This window comes from Rhinatrema bivittatum, chromosome 6 (assembly GCF_901001135.1).
Source record: "Rhinatrema bivittatum chromosome 6, aRhiBiv1.1, whole genome shotgun sequence".
NCBI lineage: Eukaryota > Metazoa > Chordata > Amphibia > Gymnophiona > Rhinatrematidae > Rhinatrema > Rhinatrema bivittatum.
In genome coordinates, this window is record NC_042620.1 from 101,036,129 (window position 1) to 101,055,395 (window position 19,267).

The following is a 19,267-nucleotide window of genomic DNA, read 5'->3' on the forward strand; positions in this document are numbered from 1 at the left end:
GACGGTGCCAATGTTTTGTGCTTCAACAGAGTCAGTGACTGATGCGTTGACAATACTAATCAATGCTTCCTTGCTGCTGGGAGTGCTGTGGCTCACAGTGCATTCTTTTTCTTAGTTTTTGGTTTGCCTGAGCCCGAGAACTTGGCCTGTAACTCTGACTGAGGAGATCTCTTCAAGGAGTTCCTGTTGAACTCTAGTCCCAGGAAGCATGAAGAGATCCCGCTCTGGAAGGAGGATTGACTGCAACTCCTCCGAGTCTTATGCAGTTTCTCCATTTTCCAGGACCTGGACTTTTCTGACCATGAAGGCAGGAGGCCACAATGGTAGCAGTTTGCCTGGTCATGGTCCACTACAAAGTAGCAGTAACAGAAATCATGTCTGTCGATAACAGACATCTTTCTACTGCATACACAGTTTTTTTAAACCATTCACTGTGGACTTCTTGAAACCGGATGTCCTATGAAGAAATTCTTTTTTTTTTTTTTAAGATAGCACTAAAAAATGCAGTTTGGAGGCTGCCAAGGCAGGGAGGCAACAAAAATGAATCCAATGATTATGAAATATGATTAATAGGAAAAAATTATCTGAGATAGGGCATACATCTCTGCTGAAGCTTGGACAATGCCTACATGGGAATTCCTATACATGCTCAGTAGAACAAAAGCTCTATGAGCTTAGAGAGAAGGGTTTGTTCTGTGCCATCAGATGACATCATTCATGTGTCATGGCTAATTTAGCCCTGCCTTTCAACAGAGAATTCTGAAGTAATATGTATGTGAATTTGTTTAAAAAAAAAATATTTGGAAAATAAAACCATAGACTAAATATAACAGCACAACTGACCATACAAAGAAAGCTGTCAAGCAATTAGAAGGTGGTTGGACTTGATGGACCTCTGATCTTCTTTCAACTGGTTTACTTCAATAAGGGTGAGCAGGAAGGGGCAAAGATTGGAAGGGCTTCAATAAAAGAGCACTGCAAACAAAGGCACGGCTTAATAAAAGCAATGAACAGGGAACCTGATGAGATTAAAGGCAGTGATGAATATGGGCGCCTCTAATGCCTTTATTAGCATGGGCCTTTAATCTCTTTTATTGAAGCCCTTTTGATCTTTGTGCAGGGAGGGCAGAATCTTCCCAGCCTCTGCAGCAGCTCCAGCAAATTACCTGGAGAGAGCTGGCCAAGTCTATCAGCAGCAGCAGACGCACGAGGCCCGCAGGCATCTTGCAGGCTAGCTCTGTCACCCCAGCCTCACTCCCTGCCAAGCAAACTCCCGCCCACTCGGCCCCACCTCCACTGATGCCAGGCTCCATCCCCGGCCCCTCATCTTGGCCTAAGTGGCCCCAGACTTCACAAAGGCCATGACTTGAGTATGCGGCGTTCGCTGTGGTTTTGGTGCGGCGGCTTAGTGAGTAGCGGCGCTCATCCCTGTGGAACTGCTGCTGGGTTCCAGGTCCCGGTGGCGAGTTGCTGGGCACGGGTTGTTGCTACCACCGGCAAGGTACCAGGGAGTGTGCCGATGTGGAGTGTACGGGGTTTCAGGAGCCGTGGCAGCGCTGGGGTTCACGGCTCAGAGAGCGCTGGGGACAGCAGCAGTAGCAGGGAGGAAGGGCCATGGGCAGAGCTGGCATCTGTGGAGACGAGGCCAAGCTGAGTGGGTGGGAGTTGTTGCTTTTCAGCCGATGCCAGAGTGTACAGGGTTTCGGGAGCCGCAGCAGCACTGGGGATGACGGCTCAGAGAGTGCTGGGGGTAGCAGCAGTGGCGGAGAGGAGGGGCCGGGGTGGAGCCTGGCATCAGTGGGGAAGGGGCCGAGCCTGGCATCAGTGGGGGTGGAGCTGAGCCAAGCGGGCAGGAGTTTGTTGTCCAGGAGCAGGGCAAGGGGACAGAGCTATCCTACAAGATGCCTGCGGGCTCTGGACAGCTGCTGCTGCTGATTGGCTTGGCTGGCTCTCTCTGGGTAAACCGCTGCAGAAGCTGGGGAGGTTCTGCCCTCCCTGCACGAAGATCAAAAGGGCTTCAATAAAAGAGATTAAAGGCCTGTGCTAATAAAGGCATTAGAGGCACTCATATTTCGGCTGTTCTTCATCTTGGCTTTTATTAAGCTGCGCCTTTCTTCGCAGTGTTCTTTTATTGAAGCCCTTTTGATCTTCACCCTTTCCTGCTCACCCTTATTGGAGGATACCCTTTCAATCTAATCCACTATACAAGTTGTTACATTAGAAGAGATCCTAAGTTTTACTGGTAGCGTGGAAGCTTGTTTTCTTGTAGTAAAAAAAAAAAAGGCATGAAAAATACTCAAACTGTTTCAGAGCACATTTACTTTTTAAATACTCACCATTCTGCTAAATGCTAATGACATTTTGTAAAACAAATGAGCATTCTGTGGCTCGAATTGATCTAATGCTTTAATCAGGTCTCCTAGTTTTGTTGTAGCCTAAAAAACAAACAAAAAAAGCTTGCATACAGTTAAACCTATTTGAAACATGTAGTTTTGCAGTGAAAATTTACATACACTTTTTAAACTAAAAACAATTATGTGCATGAATGAAAACCCTCTTCCAAATATGGGTAAGAAATGCCTTCATACAGGTCTTGTGCACCCTTACCTGCATATCGGATGGGTAATTTTACAAAAGTACATTGCCACAAGTAAAGCATCTGTGGAAATGACTTTTAAAATTACCTTCTTTATGGCTACAGGCAAGACCAAGAGCATTCCTATCACCAGTGGCTTGAGAGAAGAAGGTAGGAGTAGGGAAAGAGAAGTAAAGATGCATTGGCTATATCTTAAGCTCACTGTCTCCATCCCTAATCCCACAATAATGAAATATTCAAGAACTAAGTTCACTTTATATTTTTATGGGTCTCCAGAAAGAATAATAGAAGTGCATTAAATGTATTATTTTAGATGGTGATAGTTTTCAGAGCAGTATTAGATTTGTTACATTAAATCATGGAGAAATGAAAGACAATGTTCATTGTATACAGTGGAGTTGCCATCTTTTGAATAAAAGAACTTTTGGATTTATAAACATCTGAAATCTGGGACTGTATCACTTTAATCCAGCATTTGTTGTGGTTTTTATAGTATGCTGAATGCTGGCTGCAGCTCGGTTGCTTGAGGTACTTATCAATGTCAGAAAAATTCATTCACAAATCCTTAATTCCATGGGATTGAAATAGCATCCATTGCTAGACCGTTCCTTGCTGTTTTCTTGGAACAGTAGGTGGGAAGTTTGTTGTTGAATGGGGCTGCAAAGAGATCTACTTGCAGAGTTCCCTAAAACTGAAACAGCTGTTTGGCTATATGCTGGTCCAATGAGCAGAATCCTGTGTTTCTTATAGGTACTGGGACTGTTCACTGCAAGTGCTGCAAGGAGGGCTGATAGCTCTTTCTGAAGATAATGGAACCAGGCTGCATTCACAGAGTGATTCTTTTGGGGACAGTTTGGAAACTAGATTTTTAAATTTAAATTTATGATCTTTAATACCCAACAATCTTCTCAAAGACCACAGTAAGCTGATATACTGAAGCCTTCTCCCTACTGGAAGACTGTTCAAATCTAATCTGAGAGGTTTGCTGACACTGAGGTCAAAAGCTGGGATTATATTTTGATTGTGTTTGCTGGAGAGGCTTAAGTTGTGCTCTTTCCTTAGCAAAATATCTGTTTTGCTGTTGTTGCAAACAAAATTTTGCTCCTGAATAGAAGTACTGCCTTCTGTAATGTTGAAGTTGACTTTTTCTTCTTATAAATGGTAGCTCCATTGAAGCTATTAACAGGGTAAGCAGAGTGGAGCAGTGATCTTTAATAAGATACACTATTTTTTTTCTTACCTTGTCTCCAAAGAGATTGGTTCCTGTGCATGAAGCAACAGCCAGTTTTTTGTTAACATCCTCAAAATTACTTGACACTCGCAGCCATGCTAGCCTTCTGGCTCCAAAAGGCTACTGCAGAAGTCCTAAGGGAAGAATCTTATGCATCATAAGCTGATCAAATTAGATGTTTTCCAGATATGCCTCTTGTAATATTGGAGTAAGATGTTCTATGGTATGTGTATGAAGTTGCTGGGTCATGGTTGCAGATTTTATACATTTTAGGAGTGAATTTTCAAAGGAATTACAAGTGTAAAAATAACATATCATAGCAATTTTCAAAAGCCCATTTATGTGCATGAAATCTTTTGAAAATTCAACCCTATGGCATATGAATTTTCAAGAGTTCTACGTGTAAAAGTAGCAATTTTCAAAAGCCCTTTTACACATGTAAATCCTTTGAAAATTACCTCAAGAATGAGTTTTAGAATGCTTAGCTTTCTTCAAAGCTTATTCTACCACCAATTCATGCAGGAATTGTACATTTTGATAATCAGGACAAGGCTGCACTTTGTATTTAAGATCCAGCTTTCTTGCGAAAGGCAGGGTTGATAATGGCATTTGCCACTTTCTTCTTTGGAGTTCTTGTAGAACTCTATGTACTAGAACAACCAGTACTTATGTAGAAGCTTGGATATATTTTGAACACCAAATATATCTTCTCTAGAATCTGTCTCCTCCTGTAAAGTAAACTAAATTGCCTTGGCCATTTCTGAAGAAAAACAGGATATGCATATCCTCCTGCGGAATTGTTCTGGAAGGATGAGGTGAGAAGTCTAATGGAATACTGGTAGATTCTTCATGAACAAAATGGCATATGAGAATCATATGATGATTGTGATCCCTCATGACAACAGTATAGGAAAATTAGTTCTTACCTGTTAATCTTCATTCCTGTAGTACCACGGATCAGTCCAGACCGTGGGTTGAGCTTCCTGTCCAGCAGATGGAGACAGACCAAAACTGAAGGGGTATCCTATATCAGGACAGAGCCTACCCTGCAGCCCTTCAGTAGCATCATTGTCAAAGAAGATAAGAACAAAGATAACCAAGAAGAAAGATCAAGCAAGTAACTGCAAAACTCAAACGAGTAACAAACTAAGCCAGTACAAACATTGAATGGACTCTGTAGGAGAACGCTCTTGCATATCCTTGTTCATCAAACACAGATGCTTCCGGTGTCTGCAAGACAATAAGAGGAAAGGTTTATGCAGAGACCTGTAGAAGGAGCTTCGAGTGGACGGCAGACATAGAAAATAGGGAAGGGCGCCTGGACTGATCCGTGGTACTACAGGAACGAAAATTAACAGGTAAGAACTAATTTTCCTTTCCCTGTACGTACCCAGATCAGTCCAGACCGTGGGATGTACCAAAGCTTCCCTAAACTGGGTGGGACCAAGACAGTCCCGCTCGAAGCACCTGCTGACCGAAGGAACCGAAGACCGGCGCTCGTACGTCAAGACAATAGTGTCAAGCAAAAGTATGCAGGGATATCCATGTCGCAGCCCTGCAGATTTCTTGCAGAGAGACCGATTGACTCTCCGCCCAGGAAGTAGCTTGTGAACGCAACGAATGAGCCTTTAAGCCCTCAGGAATCGCCCGGCCCTGGCAAAGATAGGCTGAGGAAATCGCCTCTTTCAACCATCGAGCGATAGTAGTCTTAGAAGCCAGTTTGCACCGATTTGGACCACTCCAGAGGACAAAAAGATGATAGGAAATCCTAAACCCATTGGTGACCTGGAGGTACCAGAGTAACACTCGTTTCACATCAAGACGGCGAAGATCGCCCCAGTGGAACCCGCAACATCCTCTGGAGAGAATGCGGGGAGTTCCACCGACTGATTGACATGATAGACGGAAACGACCTTTGGCAAGAAAGGAGGAACCATTTTGAGGGAGACTCCCGAATCAGAGAAACGCAGAAAAGGCTCCCTACAGGACAATACTTGAATCTCAGAATCACAACGAGCGGAACAGACAGAGACGAGGAAAACCGTCTTGAGCGTAAAATCCTTTACCGTAGCCCACTGGAGGGGCTCAAAAAGAGCCACACAGAGAGCCCGAAGAACAAGATTAAGACTCTAGCACGGACAAGTGGAGCAAACGGGTAGCCTCAAATGCTTGGCGCCCTTCAAGAACCGAAAAACGTCCAGGTGAGACGCTAAAGTGTGACCTTCCACCCTCCCGAGGAGAGAGCCAAGGGCGGACACTTATATTCGCAATGAACTGAAGGAGAGAACCTGGGAGAGGCCCTTCTGGAGAAAAGAAAGAACCGACGAAATCGGAGCGGAGTGCGCTGAAACACCCGATTCCGCACAAACGGTTTCAAAAACCTTGCAAAAGCGTATGTAAGCCAAAGAAGTAGACGGCTTGTGAGCTCACAGAAGTGTGGCGATAACTTCCTCCTTATAGCCTTTTCGCCTCAGGCGTCTCGATTCAAAAGCCAGGCTGCTAGACAAAAGTGATCTGCCTGGTTGAAAAATACGGGCCCCTGCCGAAGCAGACGAGGAAGATGGCCGAGACGAAGAGGCCCGTCCATCGCCAAGTTGACGAGATCCGCGAACCACGGTCTGCAAGGCCATTCGGGTGCTGCCAGAATGACTGGCCCCTTATGGAGTTCTATCCTTCGGAAGACTTTTCCCACTAGGGGCCACGGGGGAAACACATAGAGGAGGACGTCTGCAGGCCAGGGGAGAGCTAGGGCATCCACCCCCTCCGAACAGTGCTCCCTCCAGCGGCTGAAGAACCGGCTGGCCTTGGCATTGCTCAAGGTCGCCATGAGATCCAGGTGAGGGGGGACCCCACCAGCTGACGATCAAATCCATGGCTTCGTCCAATAGCTCCCACTCTCCGGGATCAAGACGATGGCGACTGAGGAAGTCGGCTTGCACATTCTCCATGCCCACTATGTGAGAGGCCACCAGGCAATGCAGGTGACGCTCCGCCCAAGCAAGGAGCCGGCTGGCTTCCAGGGCCACTAGGTGACTCTGAATGCCCCCCTGCCAGTTGATATAAGCGACCGTGGTGGAGTTGTCGGAGAGAACCCTCACTGCCTTGCCACGGATCAGGGGCAGAAACACCTGAAGAGCCAGACGGACAGCCTGGGCCTCCAGCCGATTGATGTGCCAGCGGGATTGGACTGGGGACCAGTCTTCCTGAGTTGTCTCAGACTGGCAGACCGCTCCCCAGCTGGAGAGACTGGCATCCGTAGTGACTACAATCCACTGTGGAGTCTGAAGAGGCATTCCCCGCAGAAGACGTGGAAGAGAAAGCCACCACTGCATGTCGGCTGTGGTAGAGTCTGAAAGCGGGAGAACTGTGTGAAACTATTACGACACTGGATGCCATCGGGACAGTAAAGCTCTCTGTAATGGTCGCATATGCGCAAAAGCCCAGGGGACTAGGCCGATAGTGGAGGCCATGGTATCCCAGGACCTGGAGGTAGTCCCAAGCCATTGGGAACGGGAGCGAAATCAGATTGTGAACCTGGTCGATTAGTTTGAGAGCCCGAGCGTGTGGAAGGGACACCTTGCCAACCCGAGAATTGAAGTGCGCCCCCAGAAATTCCAATTCCAACACCTGGGATGGCTGGAGATTGCTTTTGGGAAAGTTGACTATCCACCCTATGGAGGTGAGAAGAGCTAGAACTCGGTCAACCGCCTGCCAGCAGAGAACTTCCAACTTGGCCCTCATGAGCCAGTCGTCCAGATACGGATGGACCAGGATTCCTTCCCGGCAGAGAGCAGCCTCCACCATCACCATGACCTTGGTGAAGGTGCGCGGCGCAGTGGCTAAACCGAAAGGCAATGCCCAGAACTGAAAATCCTGGTTCAAGATGTGGAAACGAAGATACTTCTGGCGCTTGTGGTGAATCGGGATATGTAAGTATGCCTCTGTCAGATCGAGAGTGGCAAGGTATTCGCCGGGATGGACCGCCGTTATGACTGCCGTCAGGGTCTCCATACGAAAATGTGGCACCTTGAGGGCCCGGCTGACCCTTTTGAGATCCAAGATCGGACGAAAGGTACCCTCTTTTCTTTGGCACGATGAAGTAGATGGAATACTGGCCGGCGCCAAGTTCCTCCTCCAGGACTGGGACAATGGCCCCCAGCCTGAGGAGCCAGGCAAGCATGTGTTCCACCGCCTCCCGCATCTGACGACCGCATGGAGAGCCTACAAAGAGGTCCGGTAGATCTCGAGAAAATTCTAAAGCGTACCCGTCTCGAATAATCTCGAGAACCCACTGGTCCAACGTGATTTTGACCCATTACTTGAAAAACAGGGAGAGACGACCACCTAGGTTTGGAACGGAGGAATGGGTTGATTGAATTTTATTGGGAAGTGGGCTTTGGGATGGTACACTGGGAGGCCCCCTCGCAGAAGGGCCTGCGACCATGAAAGGGCTGTGACCAAGATTAAGACCGGGAAGAATAACCTCTAGAAGAGACCCCTCTCCCCCGAGGAGTATATCTACATTGGCCCCGGAACCGGGAGGGCACAAATGCCCGGGATTGTTTCGGTCGGTCCTCAGGAAGCTTATGGACCTTGTTTTCTCTCAAGGAATTAATGAGTTTCTCAAGATCCTCTCCGAAGAGAAACTTACCCTTAAAAGGCAAAGTGCTCAATCGCGCCTTGGACGACAGGTCCGCTGACCAATTGTGCAACCAAAGGAGCCTTCTGGTGGATACCGCTGAGACCATTGCTTTCGCCTGGACGCGGAGGAGGTTGTACAGGGCATCATCCCCGTACACAATGGCACCTTCCAACCGTTCAGCCTGCTCCGCCTCTGCAGATGGGAGTTCCTAGGTGTCGAGCAATAGTTGAACCCACCTAAGCATTGCCCGCTGCATGAGACTACTGCAGATAGTTACCCGAACCCCCAAGACCAGAACTGATACCTATGTAGCATCCTCAGAATCAGAAGCCAGTCTTGGAAATCAAACCCAGAACTCCCGCATGGCAACGTGCATCACTGTCGGAGAATCATCGAGTTGGTGCTTCCCCACTGATTTTTATGGAGCTGGTACAAATAATTGCATTAGAAAATATTTGAGGCAATGCAGCGAGTGAAGCATGCGGAAGTATTTTTTGAATTCTTGTTTTAAATTTGCATTAACATCACAGTTGAAGCTTGTTCATTGGGCTTCCTCTACCCAATTCCAGATATTGTGACACAAAGAGAGTTACTCCACATATCAAAAAAGGATAATGAGGATTACATAAGAATATAATAATTACACTACTAATAGCAAGAGCTAGTCTAAAAAGTTATGTAGAGGGGATTTATACAAGTTTTTTTTAGATACATATGACTTCATGTTCTTTTAACATAGGACTTGATTATTAGCCAAAACCAGCTATTAAATTTTGGCCATAAAATTTTCAGAGTCCCAGATTTGGGTAAATTGAGCCCCAAGATAGAAAACTGTTATCAGAATTCAAAATTTAACAGAGATTAGTTTAAGTACATTCTTGAATGCTATCTAAGAATATTATACACAACTATAAAACAATACATACCTCATCTATATTTCCCTCCCTACACAGATAATAAAGGGCCAACATTTGCAGAGCTTCCACATTATGACTATCTTTCTGCAGCAACCTGTATAAAATGATATATTAAAACACAATTAAATGTGCAGAACACCTTGGAATTATCAATAATTGTAAATCCTTTTGGTTAGCTTCATTTCAGTATCAAGAAGATTCTACAATATTCTCCATAGCAAGTTGTCTATGGAGTAATTAATCTACCAAATCTAAATACTAAAGTTTTGTTATGGCAGAGTCATTTTCCTGATTCTGCCATAACAAAACTTCTGGTGAAAAATTTCACAAAATCAAAAATCTAAATTAACAAATTAAAAAGAATGCACCAACCAGATCAAAAATTGTGAGAATCAGTCAAATTTGAAGATAACAGATGGTCATTTTTTTTCTTTTATACTTAGGGATCCCTACTTTCAAAACTGTCCACACTAATTGTGCATGTGAGTGAGTGCACGGAGATTTATGCTAATATTTTTTTTAAACTGTTAGGTGGGTGCTGCACAGTTTACAAAATACTGCATATTTCTGCAGCAGAAGCATGCAAGTATCTATCAATACGAATTATATATCTGAAATGCAGGAACATGCATACTCTTTCACTAACTATTTTTAACTATCATTTTAAAGGGCCAAGCAGTGCAGGACCCCCATACCCCCCATCTACCACCTAGAGGTGGTGCCAACCCCAAAGGTGAAAAAAAAAAGAATAAATCTTGCACGGCAATGTCTCCCCCATTTCCCAAACCTCTCCCTTTTTCAGAACCCCCCACCCCACTCAAACAAAGCTCTTCTCCCCGGTAGCAGTACACCTCCCAAAATGGTGCCAAAGGTCCTTTGCCCCTAGCACATGGTTTTCTAGGGGCAGATGCTAAAGGCAAAGGCCAGTCAGCACTATTTTAGAAAATGGCAATGACCTGCCAAGAACTAGAAGGTATTCTGGGCTGCTGCTGAGCCACCAATTAGAATTCTATCAGGTGGACGGGTCCAAGGGGTGGAGATGGGGGATCACCTTAAACAATCATGTTCTGTTTTTGAGAAGGGATGGGGAGAGGGCGAGGTTGGAGAAGACCACCCTAGACCACCAGGGCCTTATTTTTTTTGGAAGGGGCAAGTACAAGGGGGCAGAAGTGGGGGGAGGGCTTTGTTTTGGACAGGGAGGAGTTTGGGAAGATGGACATGGAGACACTATCAGTTTTATTTGATTATTTTTTCACTTTTGGGTTGATGGCGTCTCTAGAGGTGGCAGGTGGGGTTGGCTTGGGTCTCACTAGACCCCCTGGAGAGGTTTTATCAATTTCAGAGAGCTATTAGTTTCAGGTAATTTTGCCCTTTAACACTCATTGCAGGGATGTCAGGATGAGCAGATAATTTCCATAGAGGGGGACAATATTGCACAATAAACAGCATTTAATGCACGTTAAATGTTGTTTACCGTACCTTATTGCCTTATCGCAGTATCTAGGCCTTAAATTGTAAGCCCTTTGGGGATAGGAAAACAGCACAGTTGCTTACCTGTAACAGGTGTTTTCCTAGGACAGCAGGATGTTATTCTTCACATGTGGGTGACATCATCTGATGGAGCCCAGCATCAAAAACATTTATCAAAGTTTCTAGAAGCTTTGACCAGCACACTGAGAATGCCCAGCATGCTGCTATCCGCGCATCCATGCGAGGCCTCCCTTCAGTCTTGTAAGAACATAAGAAATTGCCATGCTGGGTCAGACCAAGGGTCCATCAAGCCCAGCATCCTGTTTCCAACAGAGGCTAAACCAGGCCAGAAGAACCTGGCAATTACCCAAACATTAAGAAGATCCCATGCTACTGATGCAATTAATAGCAGTGGCTATTCCCTAAGTAAACTTGATTAATAGCTTGATTAAAATACAAGCGAAAAAATAAAACAACAAACCGAAAGAACCACCCAACTCCGTGGGTTGCATCAACTTTTCTGTTGATGGGGGAGATAGAAATGGGGCGCTCCCACATGTGGAGGAGGAGGTCCTTGAAAATGTCATGGATAGGAACCGCGACAATCTCTTTAGGAGTTTCGACAAACTGGAGAACCTCCAGCATCTTATGTCGCGCTTCCTCCTCAGTGAGCAGTTGAAAGGGGATGGCCTTAGCCATGGCCCTGACAAATCCTGCAAAGGACAGATCCTTGGGGGGCAACCTGCATTATTCCTCCGGAGGGGAGGGCTCCATGGAGTCATCACCTCAAGGGTCGTAAGGCCCTTCATCCTCACTGGGACCAGCATGTCGTGGGCGATGTCCATGAGGGCCATCAGTCCTGGGCTCCGATGGCTTTGAAGGCCTCAAGGGCACTGCAAAAATCGATGGTTCCCCTGGCATTGAGGGAACTGGAGGCCGTGGGAAGCTGGAAGGACCCGGAAAGGGCTCGGGGAACAGTGGTTTAGGAAACACGGTACCAGCCTATCTTCCTCCTCCTCAGATCCGAGAATTGGGATCTCTTCAGTGGGGGCATCAGTGTCCACTGGGGAATCAAGGGTTCCCTGGGCACTGACTGTGTTGAAAGGATGCCCAGGAGGACGTCCAGACACTCCAGCAGTGGTACTAGCATCAATAGCAGAGGCTCAGGCACCAGTATGGGGGCCAGTGGCACTGGCAGCTCAATGCTCTGGAGAGCCTTAAGCACCACGGACTGCACCCTGCAGTCCAACTCCTCCTGAAAGTCTGGAGTGGCCAGGACTGAGGGAGGAGGATGAGGCGTCACCAGCTCTTCCTCGGGTCTCCGAGGTGGCACGGTGCCCAGCACCGGTGTCAGTGGGGAACGCCTAGGACGATCGGGGACATCAGAAGATGGGGCCTCTGATGGCTGTTGTCACTTTGATGGCAGCCTGGCGATCCTTGGAAGTACTGGTGAGAGGAACAGGCAGGGGGAGCGGATCAAGGGGTTCCCCGTGGCCTCTCTGCATTGATGAAGCCGATGCAGTAATAGAAAGAGTTGTCTTCGGGGTCCCGAAAAGTTTCACCAACTTATCGAGGCATGCCCGATGCCCTTTGGGGGTCATCTGGTCACACAGACAGCACCCGTGGACGTTGTGCGAGGCCCCCAGGCAGAGGATGCAAACCTCATGCGGATCCGCAGTGGACATGGTCCACGGGAACTGGAGGCACAGACGAAAACCTGTCAACGCCATGAAAAAACATCAATAACGGGCAGTCAACGTATGGCGAAAAGTTGGGAATCGATCGCAAAGCTGGAAGAAAGGAGGAGGCACCGACTGCAAAGGGGGACCAGACAAGGAATTTGTAAAAACTTTAGAAAAAAACAAGAAAATTGAGGGTTCATCGAACCGCTAGGCAACTGCACCACGGAAAAGAAGAGACTGAAAGGGGACCTCGCGTGGTCGCGCGGATAGCAGCATGCTGGGCAAGCTCAGAATCTTTGATAAAAGTTTTCCATGCCAGGATCCATCAGATGATGTCACCCACATGTGAGGACTACCATCCTGTTTGTCCTAGGAGAAACCTACAGTACCGGAATGTAGTTTGTTTTGAAATGGCGAAAAGAGAAATATAAATCAAATAAATAAATAAATACACCCCTCTCCTAGACAATCTAGATTTCAGGATATTGTTATTATTTTGAATTTAGAGACTGCCTTTCTTGGACTAAAGACCCAAAGCAGTTATCCACAATGAATATGTATCAGATAGATTTTCATGCAATAGATGCTGTGCATGCAAATCTCTCTCATGCACATTCAATGTGGATATCATGGGAAAAAAAAAAAGACTGGCCAGGAGTATTCCAGGGCCAACCTGAAAAACAATGATTAAAAACAGTGCTATCAATTTAATGGAAAAATCATGAGATCGCTGTTCATTTCCTGTTTCTTTTTTAAAGTAGACAAGACATATCTTCAGCACAATAAGAAATTTGTTTACTTTCTTTGTTGGTCTCTTTACACACAAACTTCCTGGTAACAGGAATATACACAAAACACACCAACTTACCCTCCACACATTTCCCAACAGTCTAGGTAAATGTGAAGACAAAAATAACATTAGCAGATACATAAACTGCATACTCCACCTCTGAGCTGTCTCCAGTGTCTGTTCCCAGTCTTGCAAAGCTAGTTGTAGTTTCATTTTCTTTATAAAAGCTGGGATGAAGTTTGGGTAGTTAATTATAATCTGGTTCACAATTTCCAGAGCTCCGGAATAATTCTGGCGCATCTCACAATACTGTGCCTAAAGAAAATAAAAGTCACCTTAAAACGCTGTTGTAATAGATTTAGGTGGAGGGGGTGGGTGGGGATGGGGATTACAATTTATTGGAAAGTTAAAACTGAATGTCAATCATTACACTGTATTTCCTTTTTCCTGTTGATTTAAATGTTCTGGCTGCGTAATTATTGAGTTTCAATAAAAATTGTTAATAGTAAAAAAAAAAACAACTAACACTTGTTCTACAAGGCTTTTAAAGGCAAACTAAGGTTTACAGATTACACAAAAGTAAAACACATTGTATGCATCTAGGTCTAAATATTAATTCTCATCAATGTTCTCGTACAATGTTATTGGCTAGTGGAAACAGTTTATTTTTATTTTGGAATAAAAAATGCTTACATCAACTTGAAGCTCAACAGCATATCGGGTAGAAGAAACCTGTATGAATATGTGGTCATATTTTATACTCAGATATTTTTGTATAAGGATATATTTTCTTTATTCATGTTATGTTCATTTATTTCATGTTTATTAATAATTTTCTCTCTCAATTTATTTATATATATTGATGATAATTTTGTATTATTTATTATGTTGTGCACTTCTGAGAACAAGGTCTTCATATTAGTGGTATATAAGCATTGTTTAAATAAATACCGGTATATCAGAGAAAAGGTTATCAAAAAAGATGGGGGTTTAATTTTATTTACACTTTTACCGCCAAATTCCACGTTCTACAAATAGTTTTCTTAATACAAAAAGAGCACTTGCTCCTCTTTTTAGATGCCCTCATATTGCACTTGTGACATTCACGGTGTAAATTTTAAAAATGTTTACACGCAAATACACAGATTTATGCACATAAATGGCATGTTATCAAATTGCCTGAGGTTTATGTGCATAAAGGTATGTGACATAACCCAATTTTGTACATACTTTTATGTGCACATAAAATGGGGGTTCCAGAGGCAGAGTAGGGATTTATGTACAAACTTTAGATTTTTGATGTGGGTAGGTACATACATAGGGTCTGTAGGCACATATTTTTACCTGCAGAATCAAGTGGTATTCTTGTGGGTATACTTGGAGAAAGGTTTGGAATTGTGTATAATTTTTGAATTTTCAAAAGCATGCTTGTAACTTTTCTCAGAAAAACTACCCACACACATTAGCAGGTGTATATGTGTGTGGATAGGTTTCAGGGATAATTTTCACAGGGAAAGCATACAAGTAAGCAAATAATTTCCCTTTGAAAATTGCATAAAGCCTGCGGCTAAAAAAGTACCTGTAGATTTTATACAAATGTGGGTAATTACAGCATAAGCCAGGATTATTGCTCCTATATTGCTAGGCTTTTTAAAAATTAGAATTATATATGTTCCATGGAATAATAATTTCAGATTGCCATGGTAGGAGAAAGTTCAAGAAAACAAACCAGTAACCGATCCAAGGTGGCTAGCAGCAAACAAACAACAAGGTGGAATCGGTGTAAAATGGACTTTATTGAATCTTGCCCGACTCTGGCCGAGTTTCGCTCAACGAGCTGCCTCAGGGGCTATTGCAAACAAGTAAAAGGACACACAAACATATAAATTTGAAACAAGTAAAATGCAATGTAAAATTGTTGTATAAATCATATTAAATAATATAAAACAAATATAAAAATTAGATGTAAAAATAGCAAAGATTTGAGGCACTGGTATCCCAAGTGTGCCACCTGCAGCTCATCAGTATTTATCGATACGTAAGCAAAGTATAATTGACAAAAAAATCTAATTCCCAAAACAAGGGCGAACAGGAAAAAACTCCCTCAAGGGTCCGAAACAAAAGGCCCCAATACCTGAAAATCAGGTTTGAGCCACAGTTCATAGCAAAAACCAAAATATCATAGAATCATTTTGATAGATTCCCTATGTACAGCAGCTAACCATTAGGAAAATCAGTCTTTCGGCAGTAGCACCCGGGCGGGATCCTGGGCTGATCTTTGGTATTACAGGAACGAAAATTAGCAGGTAAGAACCAATTTTCCTTTCCTGTACATACCCAGATCAGTCCAGACCAGTGGGATGTACCAAAGCCACATTACACTGGGCGGGAACCCGAAAGACCCACTTGCAAGACGTTCTCCCTAAAAAGCGCTTGGTCCGGATCCCTAACATCCAGACGATAATGCCTTGTGAAGGTATGCAGGGAAGACCAAACTGCGGCTCTACAAATCTCCTCAGGCGATAACAACTGACACTCCGCCCAAGAAGCTGCTTGCGCTCTTGTCGAGTGAGCTTTCAAACCTGTCGGGACGGGGCGACCCTTCCCAATGTAGGCCAAGCAAATTGCTTCCTTCAGCCAGCAAGCCAAGGATGTCTCAGATGCCTTTTCATCCTTCTTCAGACCTCCAAAGAGCACAAAAAAGTGATCCGATTTTCGAAAAAAATTAGTGACCTTCAAAATACCGAAGGAGAACCCGGAGGACATCTATCAGATGAAGATCTCCTCCCATAGCAGGGTCACGAGCCCAATCAGGGAATCCGGGTAACTCCATGGACTGAATAACATGAAAGGCAGACACCAATTTCAGCAAAAAGGGACTGTGCACAGGGACACCCTATCAGCCGAGATGCAAAGGAAGGGATCCCTACAGGAAAGAGCCTGCAATTCTGAAATAAGCCTCGCGGAACAGATGGCCACCAAGAACACAGTCTTCAAGGTGAGGTCCTTTAAGGAAGCGTGTCCCAGAGGCTCAAAAGGGGGATCACAAAGCGCCCTCAACACCAGATTGAGATTCCACTCCGGGCAAAACTTATGAAGAGGAGGACGATGGTGCTTCACCCCTTTCAGGAAACGGATAATGTCCGAGTGGCTAGCTAGAGGCCTGCCACCTACCCGCCCTAAGAGACATCCCAGGGCCGAAACCTGAACACGCAGGGAACTATAAGCCAAACCTTTAGATAATCCCTGCTGCAAAAACCCCAAGACCTGAGGAATGGTCACCGACAACAGCACTACACCCTGCTGGTCACACCAGGCTTCAAACACCTTCCACACTCGAGCGTATGCCATAGACGTCGAGGGCCGCCTGGACTGAAGCAGGGTGGAACTCTCCTGTTCCGAATAACCTTTCATCCATAACCGCCGCCTCTCAAACACCAGGCTGCGAGAGAGAAGTGATCCTCCTGACCCGAAAAAATGGACCCTTGTTGCAGGAAGTTCAGCAGATGAGCTAGGCGTAGCGGACCGTCTGTCACCAATCGTACCAGGTCCACAAACCACAGCCGCCGCAGCCACTTCGGTGCCACCAGAATTACCGATCCGGGATGGTCCTCTATGCACTGGAGAATGCACCCGATCAGGGGCCATGGAGGAAAGGCATACAGGAGGATTCCGGTATGCCTACTCCTACCGCCCCAATTTCCTTCTTTCGGCTGAAGAACCAGTCTATCTTGGCGTTGACACGGGTCACCAAGAGGTCCAGTTGGGGAACTCCCCATCAGGCACAAATGTGATTCCAACCCCCCAGGATAGTTCCCACTCCCCAGGATCCAGCTGTTGACGACTGAGGAAGTCCGCCTGCACATTTTCCATGCCTGCCACGTGAGAGGCTGCGATGCCTTCCAGATAAAGCTCGACCCAAGCGAAGAAGAGGTGTGCTTCCTGTGCCATGGCTGGACTCCTGGTTCCTCCCTGGCGATTGAGATATGCCACCATGGTGGCATTGTCCGAGAAGACTTGAATCATTCACCCCAACACCAGAGACTGGAATGCCAACAACGCTTTGCGGACTGCCCTTATCTCTAGGCAATTGATAGACCATGACCGTTCGGGTAAGGACCAGGTTCCCTGCGCTGCATGACCGAGGCACACTGCTCCCCAGCCTTGAAGGCTCGCATCCGTTGTTATGATCACCCAATCCGGGACTTCGAGGGGCATCCCCCTTCTGTAAGATATCTTCCGACAGCCACCATTGCAGGCTGGACCTGATTCGCTGAGACAAAGGCAGGGGGCAACTGGTAATGCTCAGACACTGGGTTCCACTGCAACAGTAAATCTCTCTGCAACGGTCTCAGGTGAGCGAAGGCCCAAGGCCCCAATTCCAACGTCGAAGCCATGAACCCCAGAACTTGTAGGCAATCCCACAGTCTGGGGATTGGAAGCTGTAACAAGAGACGCACTTGTTGCTGCAATTTGTACATCCTGTCATTCGTGGGAAACACCCTGCCCTGGAGGGTGTTGAAACAAACTCCCAAATACTCCACTGTGATGGAGTCAGATGACTTTTCGCTTCGTTGATTACCCAGACTAAGGATTGAAGACAATGGATCACATGAAGAACCGTCCGCTCGCCTTCCTCTTCTGATTTGGCTTGACTCAGTCAATCGTCGAGGTCAGGATAGACCATTATCCCTTCCTTCTGGAGGGTAGCCGCCACCACGACCATCACCTTGGTAAAGGGGCGTGGGGCTGTCGCCAGCCCGAATGGCAGCTCCCAGAACTGAAAAATGCTGACCCAGGATCTTAAATTGTAGGACGCTCTGGTGAGCGCTGCGAATTGGGATGTGTAGATAAGCCTCTGTGAGATCCAAGGAGGCGAGGAACTCTCCCTTTTGAACCACTGCAATGATTGTTCGAAGTGTTTCCATTCGAAAACGGAGCACCTTCAAGCAGCGATTCACTTTCTGTAGGTCCAGGATGGGTCAGAAAGTGCCCTCCTTTTTGGGAACCACGAAATAAATGGAGTACCGTCCCCTCCCCCATTCCTCGGACGGTATGGGGATGATCACCTTCAGGGCCAGCAATCTTTGTAGAGTGTCTTCTACCGTGGCTCGCTTGTTGCGGGAAACACATCAAGATTCCACAAAGGCCGGCATGAGAGGCCGAGAAAATTCTAAGGCGTAACCTTCTTTTACCACCTCCAGTGATCAGAGGTGATACTGGCCCACTCCTCATAAAATTGGGACAACCTGCCCCCAATCATCCCGTCCGAGGAGTGGGCGGGCCTGATTTCATTGGGCAGGCTTCCCAGTTCCGGTTCCCTGACCGAAACCACCTCTGGCAGGATGACTGGAGCCGCCAAAGGACTGTGTAAGGGAAGAGGTCTGTCTGGAACCAGAGGGTGGAACACTCCTCCCTGACCTGCTTTTTCGGAAATCCCAAAAACGGGATCGAGGACCGAATGATTTCCTGTAGGGCTTTCTATCTTCCGGCAGTTTATTGCCCTTGGAATCCCCCAGAGATTTCATCAGCTGATACACATCCTCTCCAAACAGCAACTTCCCTCGAAAAGGCAGACTGCACAGTTGTGACTTGGAGGAAGCATCCGCTGCCCAATTCTGGAGCCATAGGAGTCGCCGAGCGGCCACCGACGAGACCATAGTTCGGGCCACTGAACACACCAAGTCATATAAGGCATCCGCCACATATGCTACCTCCGCCTCCAGATGAGCAGCCTGAAAAGCTGACAAAGTCCCAGAAGACAAAGGGTCCTGCTGTTTTTGAATCCAACAAATACGCTCTTTGCAAAATGCTGGCACACACCGCCGCCCGAAGTCCTAAGGAGGAGACCTCGAACACACGCTTCAGATGCAGCTCCAGCTTGCGGTCCTGCACATTTCTGAGAGCAGCTGTTCCTGCCATTGGAATGGTCATTTTCT

General features: G+C 46.1%; 1 protein-coding gene across 2 annotated transcripts in view; it reads right to left on the reverse strand.

Moving 5' to 3' along the window:
- The window catches only part of TTC21B (tetratricopeptide repeat domain 21B), a 450,819-nt gene that overhangs the window by 336,133 nt on the left and 95,419 nt on the right, over positions 1 to 19,267 (reverse strand). For both annotated transcript variants that reach the window (XM_029605659.1, XM_029605657.1), the window contains exons 6-8: positions 13,486 to 13,643; positions 9,396 to 9,480; positions 2,337 to 2,435 (exon numbers count right to left, since the gene is read on the reverse strand). In XM_029605659.1, the coding sequence (XP_029461519.1) occupies positions 2,337 to 2,435; positions 9,396 to 9,480; positions 13,486 to 13,643 (342 nt within the window). The remainder of the gene's footprint in view (positions 1 to 2,336; positions 2,436 to 9,395; positions 9,481 to 13,485; positions 13,644 to 19,267) is intronic.